Here is a 17070-nt window from a genome sequence, read left to right on the forward strand (position 1 = left end):
GATTATCAAATGTCAAAGACAAAGAGAATCCTGAAAGCAGCAAGAGAAAAGCAATCCATCACGTACAAAGGAAGCTTAATAAGACTATGTGCGGATCTCTCAGCAGAAACCATGGAGGCAAGAAGGAAGTGGTGTGATATATTTAAGATACTGAAAGAGGAAAACTGCCAACCAAGAATCCTATATCCAGCAAAGCTGTCCTTCAAATACGAGGGAGAGCTCAAAATATTTTCTGACAAATAGACAATAAGACACCCGCCCTACAGGAAATACTAAAGGGAGCACTACAGAGTGATAGGAGAAGATAGGAGTGCGTGGTTTGGAACACGATTTTGGGAGATGATAGCACAGCAATGTAAGTACATTGAACAAAGATAACTGTGAATACAGTTGAGAGAGGAAGGTTGGGAGCATGTGAGACACCAGAAGAATGGAGGAAGGATAAAGACTGGGACTGTGTAATTTGGTGAAATCTAGAGTGTTCAACAATTGTGATAAAATGTACAAATACGTTCTTTTACAAGGGAGAACAAGCAAATGTCAGCCTTGCAAGGTGTTAAAAATGGGAGGCATTGGGGGAGGGATGCAATCAATGTAAACCAGAGACTGTAACTAATGGAATCATTGTATTATGCTTCCTTTAATGTAACAAAGGCGATATACCAAGGTAAATGCAGATAAGAGGGGGATAGGGGAGGCATGTTAGACACTTGACATTGGTGGTGTTGTCTGACTCTTTACTCTACTTTGGTTTAAGGTTATTTTTCTTTTTGCTGCTTCCTAGCTGTCATTGTTTTTTCCTCTTTCTTTTGCCTCTCTACCTTCTTTGACTCTCCATCCTGCCTTGTGGAAGAAATATGGATGCCCTTATATAGATAGTGGTGAAGGTGGTGAACACATAAATATATGACCATACAGAGAACTGTTGATTGTTTACTTAGGATGGAATGTATGGTGTGTGAACAAAACCATCTTAAGAAAAAAAATAGGATTGATGACAAAACCTCGAGGGCAATATACTGAGTGAAATAAGTCAGACACATAAGGACAAATATTGCAGGGTCTCACTGATAGGAACTAATTATAATATGTAAACTCATAGCCATGAAATATAAGGTACCAAGATATAGGACGAGGCTTAAAAATGGGGAGCGGTTGCTTAGTATGAGCAGAATGTTCAACTAGGATGAACTTAAATGTTTGGAAGTGAACAGAGGTGTCGGTATCAAAATGTGAGAATAACTAACAGTGTCGAATGATGCGTGAATGAGGTGGAAAGGGGAAGCTCAGAGTCATGTATGTCACCAGAAGGAAAGTTGGAGATCAAAAGATGGGAATGTATAAAACTGAATCCTATGGTGAGCAGTGTCCATGATTAACTGCACAAATATTAGAAAACTCTTCCATGAACCAGAACAAATGTATGACGATACAATTAGAAGTTAATAATAGAGGAGCATATAGGGAAGAAATATATACCTATTGCAAACTATATACTGTATTTAGTAGTATTTCAACATTTTTTCATAAACAGTGACAAATATACTATACCAACACTACGAGTCAACAATTGAGGGGGGTTGGTGAGGGATATGGGAGGATTCGATTTTCCTTTTCTTTTTTTCTTTTTTCATCTTTGACTTTATTTCTTGTCTGGAGTAATGAAAAGTTTCTAAAAATTGAACAAAAATTAAGTGTGATGATGGATGCACAGCTATATGAGGGTACCAGGGGCAAGTGAATGTACACTTTGGATCTTTGGATAACTGTATGGTATCTGAACAATCCCAATAAAAATTAAAAAGGAAAAAAAAATTGCACAGAAGTCAGAAAGGAAAGGAGTTACTTCAGAAATCCCTATCTGGGCTAATTGCAACTATGTAATGCTGAATTTAACTCTGAGCATCCTAGTAGAGGTCAAGACAAAACAAACTTTAATTGCTCCTTCCCTGGAACGTATTTTGCATGAGGACAAATTTCTAAATGATATTTTTAAGCAAAGGTGGACTCCTTATTCTTAACTTGTTTACATTATTAAATTGCAAGTCTACATTGAGGGTTTCTCTTCTAATCTAAGGACGTATGTATTTAAATCCTTTTTTAAATTTTCCTTCATGCATTTATAATGTATATTATATTAACTCAGAACTCCTGTTTCTTCGTTTGAAAGTGTATAATTGTACTGACCTCACAGGGTTTTGATGTTAAAATACATATGTCAAAATACCACTGATTTTTCCTCACCCATTCTTTGAGACTGATATTTGAAAATATATTTTTCTAATCAACATCAGTAAATTAAAACTTTTGGTAAATTATTTCCTCATGTTGGTTCATGAATGTTAGGTTTACATTTCATGACAGGGGTTGTTATTTATAATATATTTGTCCTTTTTTTCTGGACTTAAATTTTGGAATGGTGGGTGGAAACCTGTTTGTAGTATTCTGTTCTCTAAAGCTTCACATGGGAGACTTTTAAAGAAAAATTGAAATTATTCTACTGTGCTGCACTCTTTTATTCTATTAACACTAATCATTAAAGTTTTGGTTCTTTATTCAAACATAAAGGACAAAAATATGTTTGCTTGAAAACCAATATGTAGGATAACTTCAGCTCTGTTACATTATGTAAATACAAATTTTCATTTTCCTTCTATAATAAGGAGTTCTAACCACCAGTTAAGAAGCATCATTGGTGTTGTAGCTATAAAGTCATTTTGAAATTTTCAATAAATAAAATTTAATATTTTTTACAGCCTCTTATCTTTTGATTTTACATGAGCATAAATTACAAAAATCTGTATACTTGCATCATTCGCTATTACCGTGTTTAAAGATAATTCACATTTTATTGTAAATAAGTCTTCTTTCCCAAGCTAATCCCATGTTCTTCCTTTTAATATTTTCTAAAATTATAGCTTGTAAATAAATGTTCATTTCTCTTAGATTGCATTTTTTAAAAATTATTTTCATAGTTAAATGTTTCTTGACACTTTATAATTTCCCTACAAGTAAGGTGCTTATGTTTGTGCATATTTTAAAAGTGTATTATTCCTTATATGAATTTTAGAATGGAAGTACCTTAAAGAACATGTATTTCACCCTCCATGAAGAAATTCGTACATAAATAATTCCATGTAATCCCCCAGAAACTTATTTAATATGATTTAGTGTATAGTTCTAAAATGATTGGTTATATGATTTCTTGATTAAATGAATTAGTGTACACTGAGAAAGTATAGTGGCAACAGGGTAAAATGCTAACTAAAAATAACTAAAACAGAAAAAAAAAAACAAGCAGCGATTACTTGCGCAAAGAAAACCTGTGATCAGGTGAATACTCTTAAAAGTTTTGCAAGTACTACCACACACCCATACCCACACATTCACCTAGCTGGTAAGACTGCTAAGTCAGGGGCCATCTTCTGTTCTCTCCATCTCTCTTCACTTCCTATCCATAGTAAGGGTGGGATGCTTTATCTTCAGAATTTATCCTGAGCTTGGTTACTGGTGATCACTCTACCTCTGTTACATTGGCTAAACTTCCCTCATCTATTCTCTGGCTCCTACTCTTGGACTTTTCTTATTCAGCCTCCAACATGAGCCAGAATGATCACTAGTAACATTTATTGAATTAATGAAAGAATAAAACCATTACTCATTGATAAGCAGGCTACAGTAACTGACATATATCATGAAATGCCAGAATAATCAAAGTATGCTCTCTTTGAAATGATGGGGAAATATGTAATTTATTTTAGAAATATTTACTTAAAATATGTAAATGCTGAATTTTAAATATGATTTTAAGGATAAGGGATATAATTTGTAAAACCTGTTTATTGAATAATTTGATTTTCCAATAGAACTACATAATTTATTTTTGTGTGTGTATATGTGTAATTGTATGTCATCTATATTTTAAAATGTGAGGCTCTATACTGTGCCTGTACCATAAAAAATTTAGTTACAATACATTAACTTGTACAGAACTTCAAGATATAGATACAGCCCCAACATATCAAATATGTAGCTAATTAATACTTCTGAAAACTTGTGATCCACAGATTCAATGCAATCCCTATAAAAATTTCAGCACTTTTTTGTGCAGAAATGGAAAAACCAGCCCTCAAATTTATAAGGAACTACAAGGGTCCCCAAATAGCCAAAACAATTTTGAACAAGAAGAACATAGTTGGAGGACTCACACTTTCTGATTTTAAATTGTAGTCTAAAGCTACAGTAATCAAAACAGTGGGGTACTGGCATAAAGATCGACAGTTAGACCAATGGAACATAATTGGAATTCCAGAAACAGACCTACACGTTTATGACCAATTGATTTTTGACAAGTGTGCTAACTATATGCAATGGGGAAAGAATAGTCTCTTCAACAAGTGGTTCTGGGAAAACTGGTATCCATGTGCAAAGAATGTAGTTAGATCCCTAGCTCACACCATATAAAAATTAACTCAAAATGGATCAAGGGCATAAATATAAGAGCTGAAACTGTAAAACTCTTAGAGGATAACATAAGGGCGCATCTTCGTGACCTGAGTTTAGGCAATGGATTCTTAAAAATTTAACACCAAAAGCATGAACAATAAAGGAAACAATAAATAAATTTGACTTCATCAAAATTTTAAAACTTTTGTGCATCAAAGGAAATTATCAAGAAACTGAAAAGACAACCTATAGAATGGGAGAAATTAGTTGAAGCCATGTATCAGATAAGGGCTTAATATGCAGATTATATAAAGAATTTTTACAGTGCAACAACAAAAGGAAGCAGCCCAGTTAAAAAAAAAAAATGGGCAAAAGACTTGAATAGGTATTTATCCAAATATATGGTCAATAAGCATATGAACAGATAGATACTCAGCATCATTAGCTCTTAGGGAAATGCAAATCAAAACCACATTGAGAAACCACTTCACACCCACAAGGATGATGATTATTAAAAAATGGAAAATAGTAAGAGTTGGAGAGGATGCGGAGAAATTGGAACTCTAGTGCATTTATTGGTGAGAGTGTAAAGTGGAACAGCCACTGTGGAAAGAATATGGCAGTTCCTCAAAAAGTTAAATATAGAATTACCATATAATGTGGCAATTCCACTCATAGGTATATGCACAAAGTAATGAAAAACAGGGTCTAAAACAGATACTTGTACACCAATGTCTATAGCAGCTTATTCACAATATCCAAAAGTTGGAAGGAACCCAAGTGTCCCTCAATAAGCGAATAGATAAACAAAATGTGGTACATACATGCAGTTGAATATTATTTGGCAATACAAAAGAATGAACTTATGAGACATGCTGCAACATGGAAGAAACTTGAAAACATTAGCTCATTGAAATAAGCAAGGCACTTAAGGACAAATATTGTATGATGTCGCTTACAAAGAGATGACTAGCCATAGTAAATTTGCAGAGGTAGAAAACAGGTTAGATGTTACTAGGGGATTGGGGAGGAGAGTGTGTTCGTTTGGAAAAATAAAAATCAATTAAAATAATAATTCTAAAAGCTTAAGCGAACTATATTCTGCAGATCATATAGACATTATGTGGAGGTATGTGAGTCCATGTTAAATACTCAAGTGCTAAGAAAATGACTTGAGTGTGAAACTATGCCAAGTAGATTCCCTTTTTCCTGAAATTTTACTGATAGTTTCAGAATGAGTTTAATCCAGTCTTTCAACTGTGTGGCACTGATTTATGCTTGATTTTACAGAATATACTAAAAGACAAATACAGGGTATATATTAAAAATGGTTTCTTTAGCAAAATGAAGAACCATTCTTAAATTATGTGTTATGTAATTTGACTACTCAATTCTGCTAATCATGTCTTCCATTTTTCTACAAACTTCTAAAACCTTGGGATCAGTTTTGGCCGCTTTTCTGTGGAATTTTAACTGTTGACTCCAGTTCAAAGATCACTTTGTCCTTTGAATTTTTATATAATAATAATAATGATAATAATAATGATAATAATCACAGTTTTGCCAGATATTTTTCTAAGCACCTTACTTATACTGACTTATTTAATCATCACAACACCACCAAGAATTAAGTACTCTTATTTTCTTCAATTCCAGGTGTGACACTGAAATATATGTATGTTAAGTAAATTAAAAAGCAAGTAACTGGTAGAGCCCTGATTTAAGCCCAGGTCAGATTCTACAGCTGAACTTTTAAGCCCTGTCTGGAACCACAATTGTGCTAATTATTCCATAGTAATTACTGCCTGTCTGTGAGTCTTCTGTTATTGTTTATACACCTCCTTCTTTCAGAAAAGAGCTCTGAACCGTCCTCATTTCCTATCACATATGTATTTATTTTATTTATTAATTCAAGGTTTTTAAAGCAATATTTTCTTGAGTCATAATTGTCAATGTTTCTTTTGTTTTACTGCTTTAGTTTTTACCTTCTGGACTATATTTTGGATATTCTTTGCTAGTCTTCTGTATACATTTTTTTCTACCAAAACATTTTATTTTCTAATTTCTTTTTATTTTTTATACTTATTTCTTTTCTCTATTTCTGTTTTGTTCTTTTGTCTCTGCAGTATTGTTTTAGCCTTCATTTCTGAAATGATTTTTTTATGCTTCATTACTGAACTCAGACAACCCTTTCTATATTCTCCTCTAAATTAGCTAGGTCTTATCCAAGTTGCTTATATTTCTAATGTATACTGTTCTTTTAAAAACTTTTGTAGTTTCCTTACTTTCTTTTACCTCATTTTTAATATTACATTTCAGTGTTTACTTTGTGATCATATACTTCTCTTTTGCTTTCTTTATGCTGTAATATATTATTTAGTTCATTTTTCTTCTTTCTTTACTTACAGTATATTTATATGGAATTTAACAAAAATTGTTTCTCATGCTTATGTTTAAACGAGAATGTTTTCTTTTCTGTATTTTTAGTGGAATGTTCCTGTAAGAATAGTGTTTACTGGGATATCTCCTTCATTTTATTCAGCATCAGGGTTTTCTTGTATACTTTTCCCCAATCAGCGAGGGCCTTCATCTTTATCAAAGGAAAGTTTTTTTTACTTGTTTTTAATTATTTTTTTTTTCTCCTTCCTTGAGTTCCCAGAGTGTTTGGGCTGTCTTGGTATGTTCAGCACTTTCCTCACACCATTAGTGGGTCTCCATGGTCTACTTTGCAATCACTCAACTTGAAGTTTAGGTAGTTTTGTCCCAGGTTTACAGGTTTTCTCAATCTCATTGAGAAATTACTTTGAGAGAGCATCCCTCCTTTTGAGGTTAAGTACTTGTTTGAAATTTCTGCTTTCTCGGATTCTTGGGACCACTGAAATTTTCCTTTTTATTTTTTCCATAATCTCTCCGTACTTGTTCACTCACACAGGACCAGCAGAATTCCTGCTGTTTTCTGTGTTTTGAAAATTCGCTTTTAACTATGGGTTCCTGGAGATCCTTTGTCACTTGGATGACACTCCCTCCCCTCCCCTTCCCTCCCCTCCCCTCCCCCCTTCCCTGCCCTCCCCTCCCCTCTTCCCTCCCCTCCCCTCCCCTCCCCCTTCCCTCCCATCCCCTCTCCCGCTTCTCTCCCCTCCCCCCTTCCCTCCCCTCCCTCCTTCCCTCCCCTTCCTATTTTCCTTAATTATCCTAGTTACCTTGTCTGTTTCAATAAGTGAATTTGGCCAGATTTTAAAATTAAATAACTTGCAGGGAAATGAAAATCATTAGGACACTCAGGCTCTCTTTGTCAGAACATTCCTGGTATTGTTATTTTGTAGAGTAAAATAGCAGAGTGTCATCAAATTAAGTTGCATCTAATTTATGAACCAAAACTCCTGTATTATGTAACTATTTCAAAGAAATTCTCATACACATCTTTCATTCCAAGATGAATCCCATAGGGAGAAAAAAAAAAATCCCACAAGTTATGTCTAAGTGTTCACCAGAATTGTAGAGAATATACATCTTTTCATGGGATAATCATGACTAATGGCCATATATTTAGCCACAAAGAAAACCCATTTGAATTACAAAATATAGAAATAATACAACAATGCAATTCAAAAAGAAATTAATAACAAATAAAAGGTAGGTTCTCCAAACTGAAAATTTTTGAAAATTCTATTAAAAATTCTTATAGAATAAAAAAATGAAATTGTAGGATTTCTATAAGAAATTACAATAAAAAGATAACCTACGGGAAAGAGCTAAAAATGGTTTCCAAGGAAAATTCATAGCATTAAGTATTGTTAGCAATAAATATGAAATAAAGAAAAGTAATGAATTAACCATGCAATAGAAAAAGCTGTAAAAAAGAAAACACCCTAGAGAAAGCAAAATTAAGAAAGTTATATGACCTCAAGGAAAATGGGGAAGAAATGAAGCAACCTGAATGAAAAATTTCCTCCGAACTGCCATCAATCTCTAACTTCCATCTTACCTAAACCTCTTGGTAAAGTGGTGCAAGGTAAACTCAGGCTTGACCAAAGGTTTGCTTTGCTGTAATCTCTACATAATCCTAGTACTTTAGTGAAAGCCACCTAAATGCAGTCAGTAAATGTTATTATAAATTTTGGAGTGAATATATGCATTAATAAATATTGAAGAGGGAATAGAAATCACTGAAATGTATGTAGTTAAATTTTTTCATACCCAAGTTATAACTTTCCTAATAGATTATACATATTTTCCCAATAATATGGAAGACAAATTTAAATAGAGAATATTATAAACAATATTAAAAAAACTTGATGCTTGTATAAAAAGGGTTCAGTGATTATTATTGGCTGATAATATTATGATTGTCTTTCATTTTATGAATATCTTCTAATGTCCCACAAAGAGCTTACATTAATTGTGAAATAAGGGAGGAATGTAGACCCGGCATCGTGGGACGGAGAACATCTTCTTGACCAAAAGGGGGATGTGAAAGGAAATGAAATAAGCTTCAGTGGCAGAGAGATTCCAAAAGGAGCCGAGAGGTCACTCTGGTGGGCACTCTTACGCACACTTTAGACAACCCTTTTTAGGTTCTAAAGAATTGGGGTAGCTGGTGGTGGATACCTGAAACTATCAAACTACAACCCAGAACCCATGAATCTCGAAGACAATTGTATAAAAATGTAGCTTATGAGGAGTGACAGTGGGATTGGGAAAACCATAAGGACCACACTCCACTTTGTCTAGTTTATGGATGGATGAGTAGAAAAATAGGGGAAGGAAACAAACAAACAAACAAACAGACAAAGGTACCCAGTGTTCTTTTTTACTTTAATTGCTCTTTTTCACTTTAATTATTATTCTTGTTATTTTTGTGTGTGTGCTAATGAGGGTGTCAGGGATTGATTTAGGTGATGAATGTACAACTATGTAATGGTACTGTGAACAATCGAATGTACAATTTGTTTTGTATGACTGCGTGGTATGTGAATATATCTCAATAAAATGAAGATTAAAAAAAAAAAATTAACTACCTGGAATATTATTAGGATTTTCTGTGAGCTTTGTGAAATCATTTTGGGAAAGATGTTACATAAAAATAAAACAACCAAGAACAAATGATTTATATGAAACATATTCTTGTTAGCTTTGGAAGTAGTCTGACCTTTAAAAAATAATTGTTTCGACATGCAATTTCAATTAATATAAATTAAGAACTTCCATAATTAATAACTATCATCACCTTCTCTGTACTCCAAAGTAAGAGAAACAGAAATCTTTATATGCCATCCATAACAATACTGAAAAAACTGTCACATTCTGATCTTCATTAGGTATGTTTCAATCAGTATAATTGTCAAAACACAGATAAGAGATATTTGCAAGTTATTTGATAGTAATAACAACTTGCCAATAAATATAAAGGAAATTAGTAAAATGAACTTTTCAAAAATTCTTCCAAACATTGACTTTACATTGTGAATTCCATGAAATGACTACAGTTACACATTCTTCTCACCTTCTCCATCTCTACTTTATTAGTCCAAATCAGCTTCATTTCTTGACTAGACAAATATAAGTTGGTTTCCTTGTTTGCATGCCTTCTGCTGTGATCAGTTTGCCATATTACAGCTGATGTTGTCTTTAAAAATAAAAATCTGATATGACTTCCCCCTTTCTCCCACTTAAAACTGTCCAGTGGCTTCCCATTACAGTCACAATATAAAAGACAAAATGTCCCTTAACCTGGAAGGTCTTACATGATCTGTTACACCTTCCCAACCTCTTTTTGTACTAGCTCTTCTTCAGTCACACAGACTTTCTTGCTTCTTGCTCTCCCAAGAGTAAGTCAAGCTTATTTCTCCATCAGGCTGTAAAACTCTGCTTCTAGATTTTCTAAGGTCTCTGCTCAAATATCACCCTATAAATCTAAACTAATAGCCCTACCCCTTGAGCCTACTCTCCTGTGTATTTTTAATAGTTTAATTGTATTTACTCTCCATCCCCACACATAAATATGTATGTATATGTATTCGTTTTCTAATTGCTCATTTTCTATACCAGAATTTAGATGCCATGAAAGCAGAGATGCTTTCTTGTTTTTTGTTTTACCTGTGATGCCTAAGAAATTAGGTTTACATAGTAGTAGAGGTTAAAAAAATCTGTGTTGAATAAATTCATTTAAAAATGAAAGAGTGGACAAGTAGTGTACATTTGCTCAAAAACTATCCAATTTAAGGAACATTTTCATGGGACAAAATTAATAGTTCCTCTCAAAAAATCTTAACAGATCATTTTATGTTGATGAATGTGAATGATTGCATTTACAAGATTTAATCTTTTATATGACTTTTCTATGACTCCTTTCTAATTGCCTTTAAATTATGTTAAAATATAAATTATGGTATTTCTGTTTACTACTTTGCTGTAAATGATTAGATGGTTACTATTTCTAATTATTTTTATTTTCTGAAAAATAATTCCCAGTAAAGGTAAAAAAATATATAACCTTAATACATATTTTGTTCTAATCATTCGTCCTAAGAAGTTATGTTTTCTTACATATTTTAAATAGTCACAGAATATTCCCTCTTGTATTTTATTTGAAGATTTAAAAAATTAATTAAATGCATGATTTGTTTCACGGATGACACAGTTATTCAATGATCACATTTTAGTTTTAGTTGACAAAGGCTATCTTACATACAGTACAATGTTCTTATAGCTGTTAAAAAGATCCTGTTTCAGTCCTTTTATCAAAATTCTTTAAAATCTCATTTTAGACGGGGAGTTATTAGTAAGAACAATCAGCATTATGATGATGATTTCTTTTTTCGTTTTACTTAGTTTTTTCTTGTGATTTTTTTTTGCAGAAATTGAAAAATTTCAAGGTTCTGATGGAAAAAAGGACGATGAAGAAAAGAAATATCTTGATGTCATCAGCAACAAAAACATAAAGCTCTCAGAAAGGGTATTGATTCCTGTCAAACAGTATCCAAAGGTATTTTACTATATTCTTTATTCTCATAAAGTTAGAAACAAAAATGATAAAAATGAGATGTTATTTTATTTAATGCCTTTTATTTAATGCTTTGCTTCATTATATACATATACACAAAGACTTGTCATACTCTAATGGGGAAGGAAAACTTTGAAAGTATCGAGAGGGTAATTTTCAACTGAAGGCTATAACATTTTGTAATGTGAATGGGAGAAGCATAATTAGATATTTTAAGCACTTATTTAACGTATAAATGATTCACCAATTTGTCCAAATATGCACACCTACCTGATTATGCTTTGGTTCGTGTTAAAATGCATATACTAATTATAAAAGGGAGTAGAATGAAGGATACTAAATATAAATTATTAGCGAGTCAGCAGGGAATTATTATATTCAGGAAAGCAACATAGTCTCTATTAGACTCTTGGATTACCAATTCTAGTCTTCTGTATCCAGACTTTGATTTATAAAAATAATTGTGATATTTTTCTTAATGTAGTAACGTCTCTCTTTAAACTACCTTTTCACCAGGCATTGTTATGATATGAGATTTGTATCACTAGGAGCATTGGTTATAAAATATAACATTCAATGGCTTATATCCATTCAGTAATTTTCATAAATTCCAATGGGTAAAATGAGTTTTTCCCCCCAAACAGTTGATAGAAGCTACAAATGGAAACACAAAGATTCAAACTGATAATTTACTTTCAGAAGATGGACTCTGAAGCAAAGGCCATGTTACTATCCTAGTAAAGATTAGAGAAATAGATGCTGTACTTTACCAGTTTTCTTACAACATGATAAATTTCAGTAAATATAATTAAATAGAGTATTGTGTTTATAATTATTTCAAATAGAGAGAAAACTGTTGCAGCCCACTGAACCATGAAGTTTAATTTTCACATGAGCTTCCTTGTGCATAGAAGTTAGGTTTTTTGTTTTCAAGGTAGACTTACTCTATTGCAAGAAATTTGTATTTGATAGGTACATATTTTTAAATTAAGCTTTATTCAATTAACTTCATAATATTTTGTTAATATTAAACTGGAAAGCAATGTAAATGTACATGAATTATTTGTATAGTGATGAAATACAGTAGAAATTTGATGGAAGATTAACAAAAGTGTGTCCTTTACAAAGAACTCTATTAATTAACCAATTATAGTCTAGTTTAGAAGATTCTTTTTTTAATTCATATAGATATTTAAATATGGTCTAATTTGCTACTCTTTTCTCTGAATAACACTTGTCTCTTCTTTGGGTACAGAAAGCCAATGATAGACTTGATATCTGCTTCTAAAATAAAATGTAGCTCTGTGGTCGCTGACCAAATTAAGTTGGCAAGGTATAGAAGGCATCTGTAGACGGCACTTCAAGTATGAGTGGTTTATGCTGATCATTACAGGATTCTATATTTAATTCATAATGCTGAATATTGAAACTGGAGTAGATAATATTTTGTGATATCGAATGTTTTATGTGAGGTTTAATTTAATAATTTATATGAAGATCATCAAATAACATAACTACCCATTCTTATTGTAGTAAACTACATATCACATGGATCATAAGCAAATTGTTTCACATTTTAGAATTTTTAGAATCATAGAATGCATAAGCTGAGACTTCTCTTGGAAACCGTCTTATTTTACAGATGAGGTAATTGGGAGATTATATGAATTGCTCAAGGTCATATCTTTGTTACATGGTTTCTCCATCTTTAGTGATATTGCTGGTATTGTAGATTCTTCATCTTTTGTGAACATTATATTTTTAACTTGGCTGATCTTGTTCATATATTTGAATTACTTTTTAATGTAAAATGTGGAAGAATGTGAAAAGTATATCTCATAATGATTAGTCTATTGTTTTATGGAATAATGTCAAATAACGATTCATACTTGAGAAAACTTACCATTTCTTAGAAAATAGATGAATGGAATGCCACACCCCTTTAATTTAATTTTTAAAGAGATGTTCATTTCATACATTTAATTTTCACACATAAAAGAGCTCTAGAGAAAAATGAGGAAATACTGAGAAACAGTCCAGAATCATCTATCAAGCTGACATATTTTGGTTCTTGATTGTTTTTATATTATAATTATAAAATTATAATCAACTTTTTAACATGCAACCATATTTTATTACAAAAGTGATTATTTACTGCTGAATGATTATTGCCCACTTCCCACAAAATAAATCAGTGGGCTTGTGTTAAAATTATAATCACTAGACTTGAGCATATTTGATGTACAACCATGAACAGTAATATATGTAGTATGGTGTGACACTGTGAGCTCTTGAGCAGACCATAACAATATTTATGGATTTAAAATTTGATCTTCTATAGTAAAACAGTGATTTATCCCTCATGGGGGGCATACAGGAGAAGAACTTGCTTTTTACAACTTTTTCTCTGAGCCACCCCTCTCCTTGATGCTTCTGTCTGTTTGAATCAGTAATTAACATCTTGATGAGACGCTCCTCTCAGAAAATGGGCAATAAATGAATATGGAAATTCTTGGGGAAATGACCTTATCACAACTTTAGTTCATGACCTTTTTTGGATAAATTTTGTTTTGATTAGTCTCCAATTTCAAGTTAATTTGCTGACTTAGCTGAATACTACAAGGAATTGAAAGAAGTTTAAGATTTTAAAGTATGGGAACTATGGGAATACCATTAAAACATTAAGAGTGATTTATCTAGCTCTAGTGATAGATAATTAATTCTGTGAAAGTATACCATATTTATTACATTATTTTAGTGCACAGTTTTTCCTGTTTGTTTTCATTATATATTTGTGGCAAGATTAGTAAAGAAAGAGACATTGTATATTATTGTTTCCATTTGTAAATGCTTTAGAATCAGTGCAAGAATTCTTAGTAGTCACTATGTTCCTCTGTACTGCTAAGAGATACATGCAGAAGATCCTGGAGAACTATGCACCACATCTATTGTTAGATCTTTCCTCTCAAAATCTGAGGCACGATTTTTTTCCCCGCATTTTAACATCTCCAACTGGCAAGCATATTTTACTCAGAAACCTCTTAGAGTCTCTATCAGGGAAGCAGTTGTCATAACTCACTATTATTGCCTGTGTATATGAAAACTTGGTCATGGCTTCTTGTATTGATTTGTGTGTAGTGTTGGAATTATGCATATTGAGTTTAGCTGCTGTTTAAAATGTCTTCAAAAAGATTGCATCCTGATTTAGTGTTGACATGAAAAGCTGGTACATACCAAAAAAAAAAAAAAAAAAGGAACAGAAGTGTAACTGCGGTATGCATTTTATATTAATGAAACCAGTATTCATCCTGGGAGGAATGAGAACAATTCTATATTTTCTTGTACAGCAACAAACAAGTGCCTTCTAGAGCCTTAGAAATGAAGATATCCATAAGTAGCTGAAGCTGTCTTATGTTTTGTTGTTGCTGAACATGAAAAAGGATTGTCCATCATAAGCCTGGGTAAATGGAGAGAGCATTAGAGGATCAGAAAAGCACTTTTGTGCTAGCATGGTGGTATCTGTACCTCTTTGTCCACCCAGGCAATTCAGTTCTCTCGATGCCTTTTAAAAATATGTTTTTGATGTTGCCTTCAGAATCCTCTGAAATACTTCAGACCTTTTCTTCAATTAAATTTGCCCCAAGGCCCAGTTTTTATTTCTCCACTAAGTTACTGCCAACTTTTTAAAGTAATGTATTGCCAGGAGTGTAAATCTGCCCCACATTTGGCCCCTTTTAACATCAAACACAGCCTTGTTCCCTTGTGCTGCTTTTCAAATCAATTCCTTATGTAGATTAATGCAGAATATTAAAGTTAGAAAATATGTCCAGAAGTATCTCACTTGCTCTGTATTTCTTCTTAATCTGCTCAGTCTCAGAGAGAGAGGCCTTCTGTGTTAGGGTGGAAGTGATCTCCTTATCCCATATGCAACCTGGCGTGTCCTCCCATGGAGCTTTTGTTTCTTTTATACTTGTCAAGTTGAAATAGTGAAATCCAAATCCTTGATGAATATTGTTTTTCTGACTTTCTAAGTAATTTTCAGATCATTTAAGAATATTTAATAGAGACTCATAGTTACAAAATGTGAAAACTATGACCACATTTCAAAGCCAAACATAACATGTACGATCTTGGACACAGCCCTCTATTTTTTCTAAGCAAATGTGGTTTTCCCAGTAGCCACTCTGTAGCTCAATTTAAACCAGTTTTATTGTTACTGGACAGAGACCATAACATAGTATAGCTTTTTATTTTTCTGGAAGAAATGGAAAAGAGAACTTAGTGGACTTTATGGTTTCAGTTTCATCCATTTCACATCAGTTCCCTAGTCTCTTGCTGTGACATTAAATCTCAGTTGGGAAAATAATGTGACAGATTCACATTTCCTAGGTGGGGAAAAAAATTCTGAAGTGCTTGTAGACCTCATTCTCCCCACAAAAGTGGCACTTGAAATAACCATATTTCTAGCAATATTTAGAAATTTGCAATGGTAGTATCTGTAGTACTTGTGTTTTCAGGTGACTTTCTTTTAATCAATGCATCCCATGCATTTTAAATATTTTGTTTTCATTTTGTATTTAATATAAATTTGAAGCATTATATTTCTTGAGATTAGCAGACAAATTTTCTGCTAAAGGAAATAAAATTATTTGCCAGTATTTTTCCCCCTGCAAACATCTAGATAAGGGATTATTTTTACTTCTATTAAGATAGAACCTATGGCCTTCTTTTCAAAGAAATGTATTCAATTCAGGTAGAAATATTGTGAGTTATTTTTATTTACTTTTTCAAATGTAAATCATTGTTAAAAGAATTTGTGTAATACATTAGAGGTATACCATTTTATAAATTAACTATTTCCTTTAAAATATGAGTTTTACAAAGATATCATGAAAATAAAACTCTAGAACACTAATCTCAATTATGCATATCAATACAACAACTTTAAGATATTATCAGATGTATTTACATAGGACTTTATGGCCATAATAAGTTATAATCAAATGTAGTTTATTACAGGAATGCAAGACTTATTTAGTATTTGAAGATATTTAAACAAATTTACTGAATATTTTGGTCAAATAAAGCATTAGTAAACCAGTTTTCATCATAAAATAAACAGGAGCATATACTATGTGATAAATAGATATATAAAATCAGTGTAGAGAAATTATTTATTCAGTACTTGCTGGAGAGTTGACTATTGAGGCATCTGGAGGGGAAAAAAGGAAAGCTAGTTTTCCAACATCTTTTACACCAACATAAATTCTAACTGGATCTAAGATTAAATGTAAACAAAAAAGTACTACAATAAATTCTGAGTATTTCTTATGTCATAATAGTTGAGGGAAAATATTGCTAAGAAACATGGAAATTGCAGAAACTGTAAATAAATGATTAAAATACTTTACAACATAAAACCAAAACTTAGACATGAGCAAAATTATGATAATTTCCAAAATCAGAAGGCAAATGACAAACTGGATTGAATATTTTTAAAGTTTTTGGAACACGTAACACGTTTTTAAAAATATATATTTATAATGGACCCAGTTTTCCTAATTGAACGATAAACAAATAATACCAACAGGCAGTTATCACACGTCTTAAACTAAGAGGAA

At 32.3% G+C, this 17070-nt stretch overlaps 1 protein-coding gene across 4 annotated transcripts in view; it reads left to right on the forward strand.

Annotated features, from left to right (window-relative positions):
* Nucleotides 1-17070, forward strand: part of KHDRBS2 (KH RNA binding domain containing, signal transduction associated 2) — a 696964-nt gene that overhangs the window by 129212 nt on the left and 550682 nt on the right. For all 4 annotated transcript variants that reach the window (XR_005218033.1, XR_005218034.1, XM_037844105.1 and 1 more), the window contains exon 2: nucleotides 11304-11431. Coding sequence is in view for 2 of the 4 variants with exons in the window: in XM_037844105.1 (XP_037700033.1) it covers nucleotides 11304-11431 (128 nt within the window). In the remaining 2 variants the exon portion in view is untranslated. The remainder of the gene's footprint in view (nucleotides 1-11303; nucleotides 11432-17070) is intronic.

This window comes from Choloepus didactylus, chromosome 7 (genome assembly GCF_015220235.1).
Source record: "Choloepus didactylus isolate mChoDid1 chromosome 7, mChoDid1.pri, whole genome shotgun sequence".
NCBI classification, from domain to species: domain Eukaryota; kingdom Metazoa; phylum Chordata; class Mammalia; order Pilosa; family Megalonychidae; genus Choloepus; species Choloepus didactylus.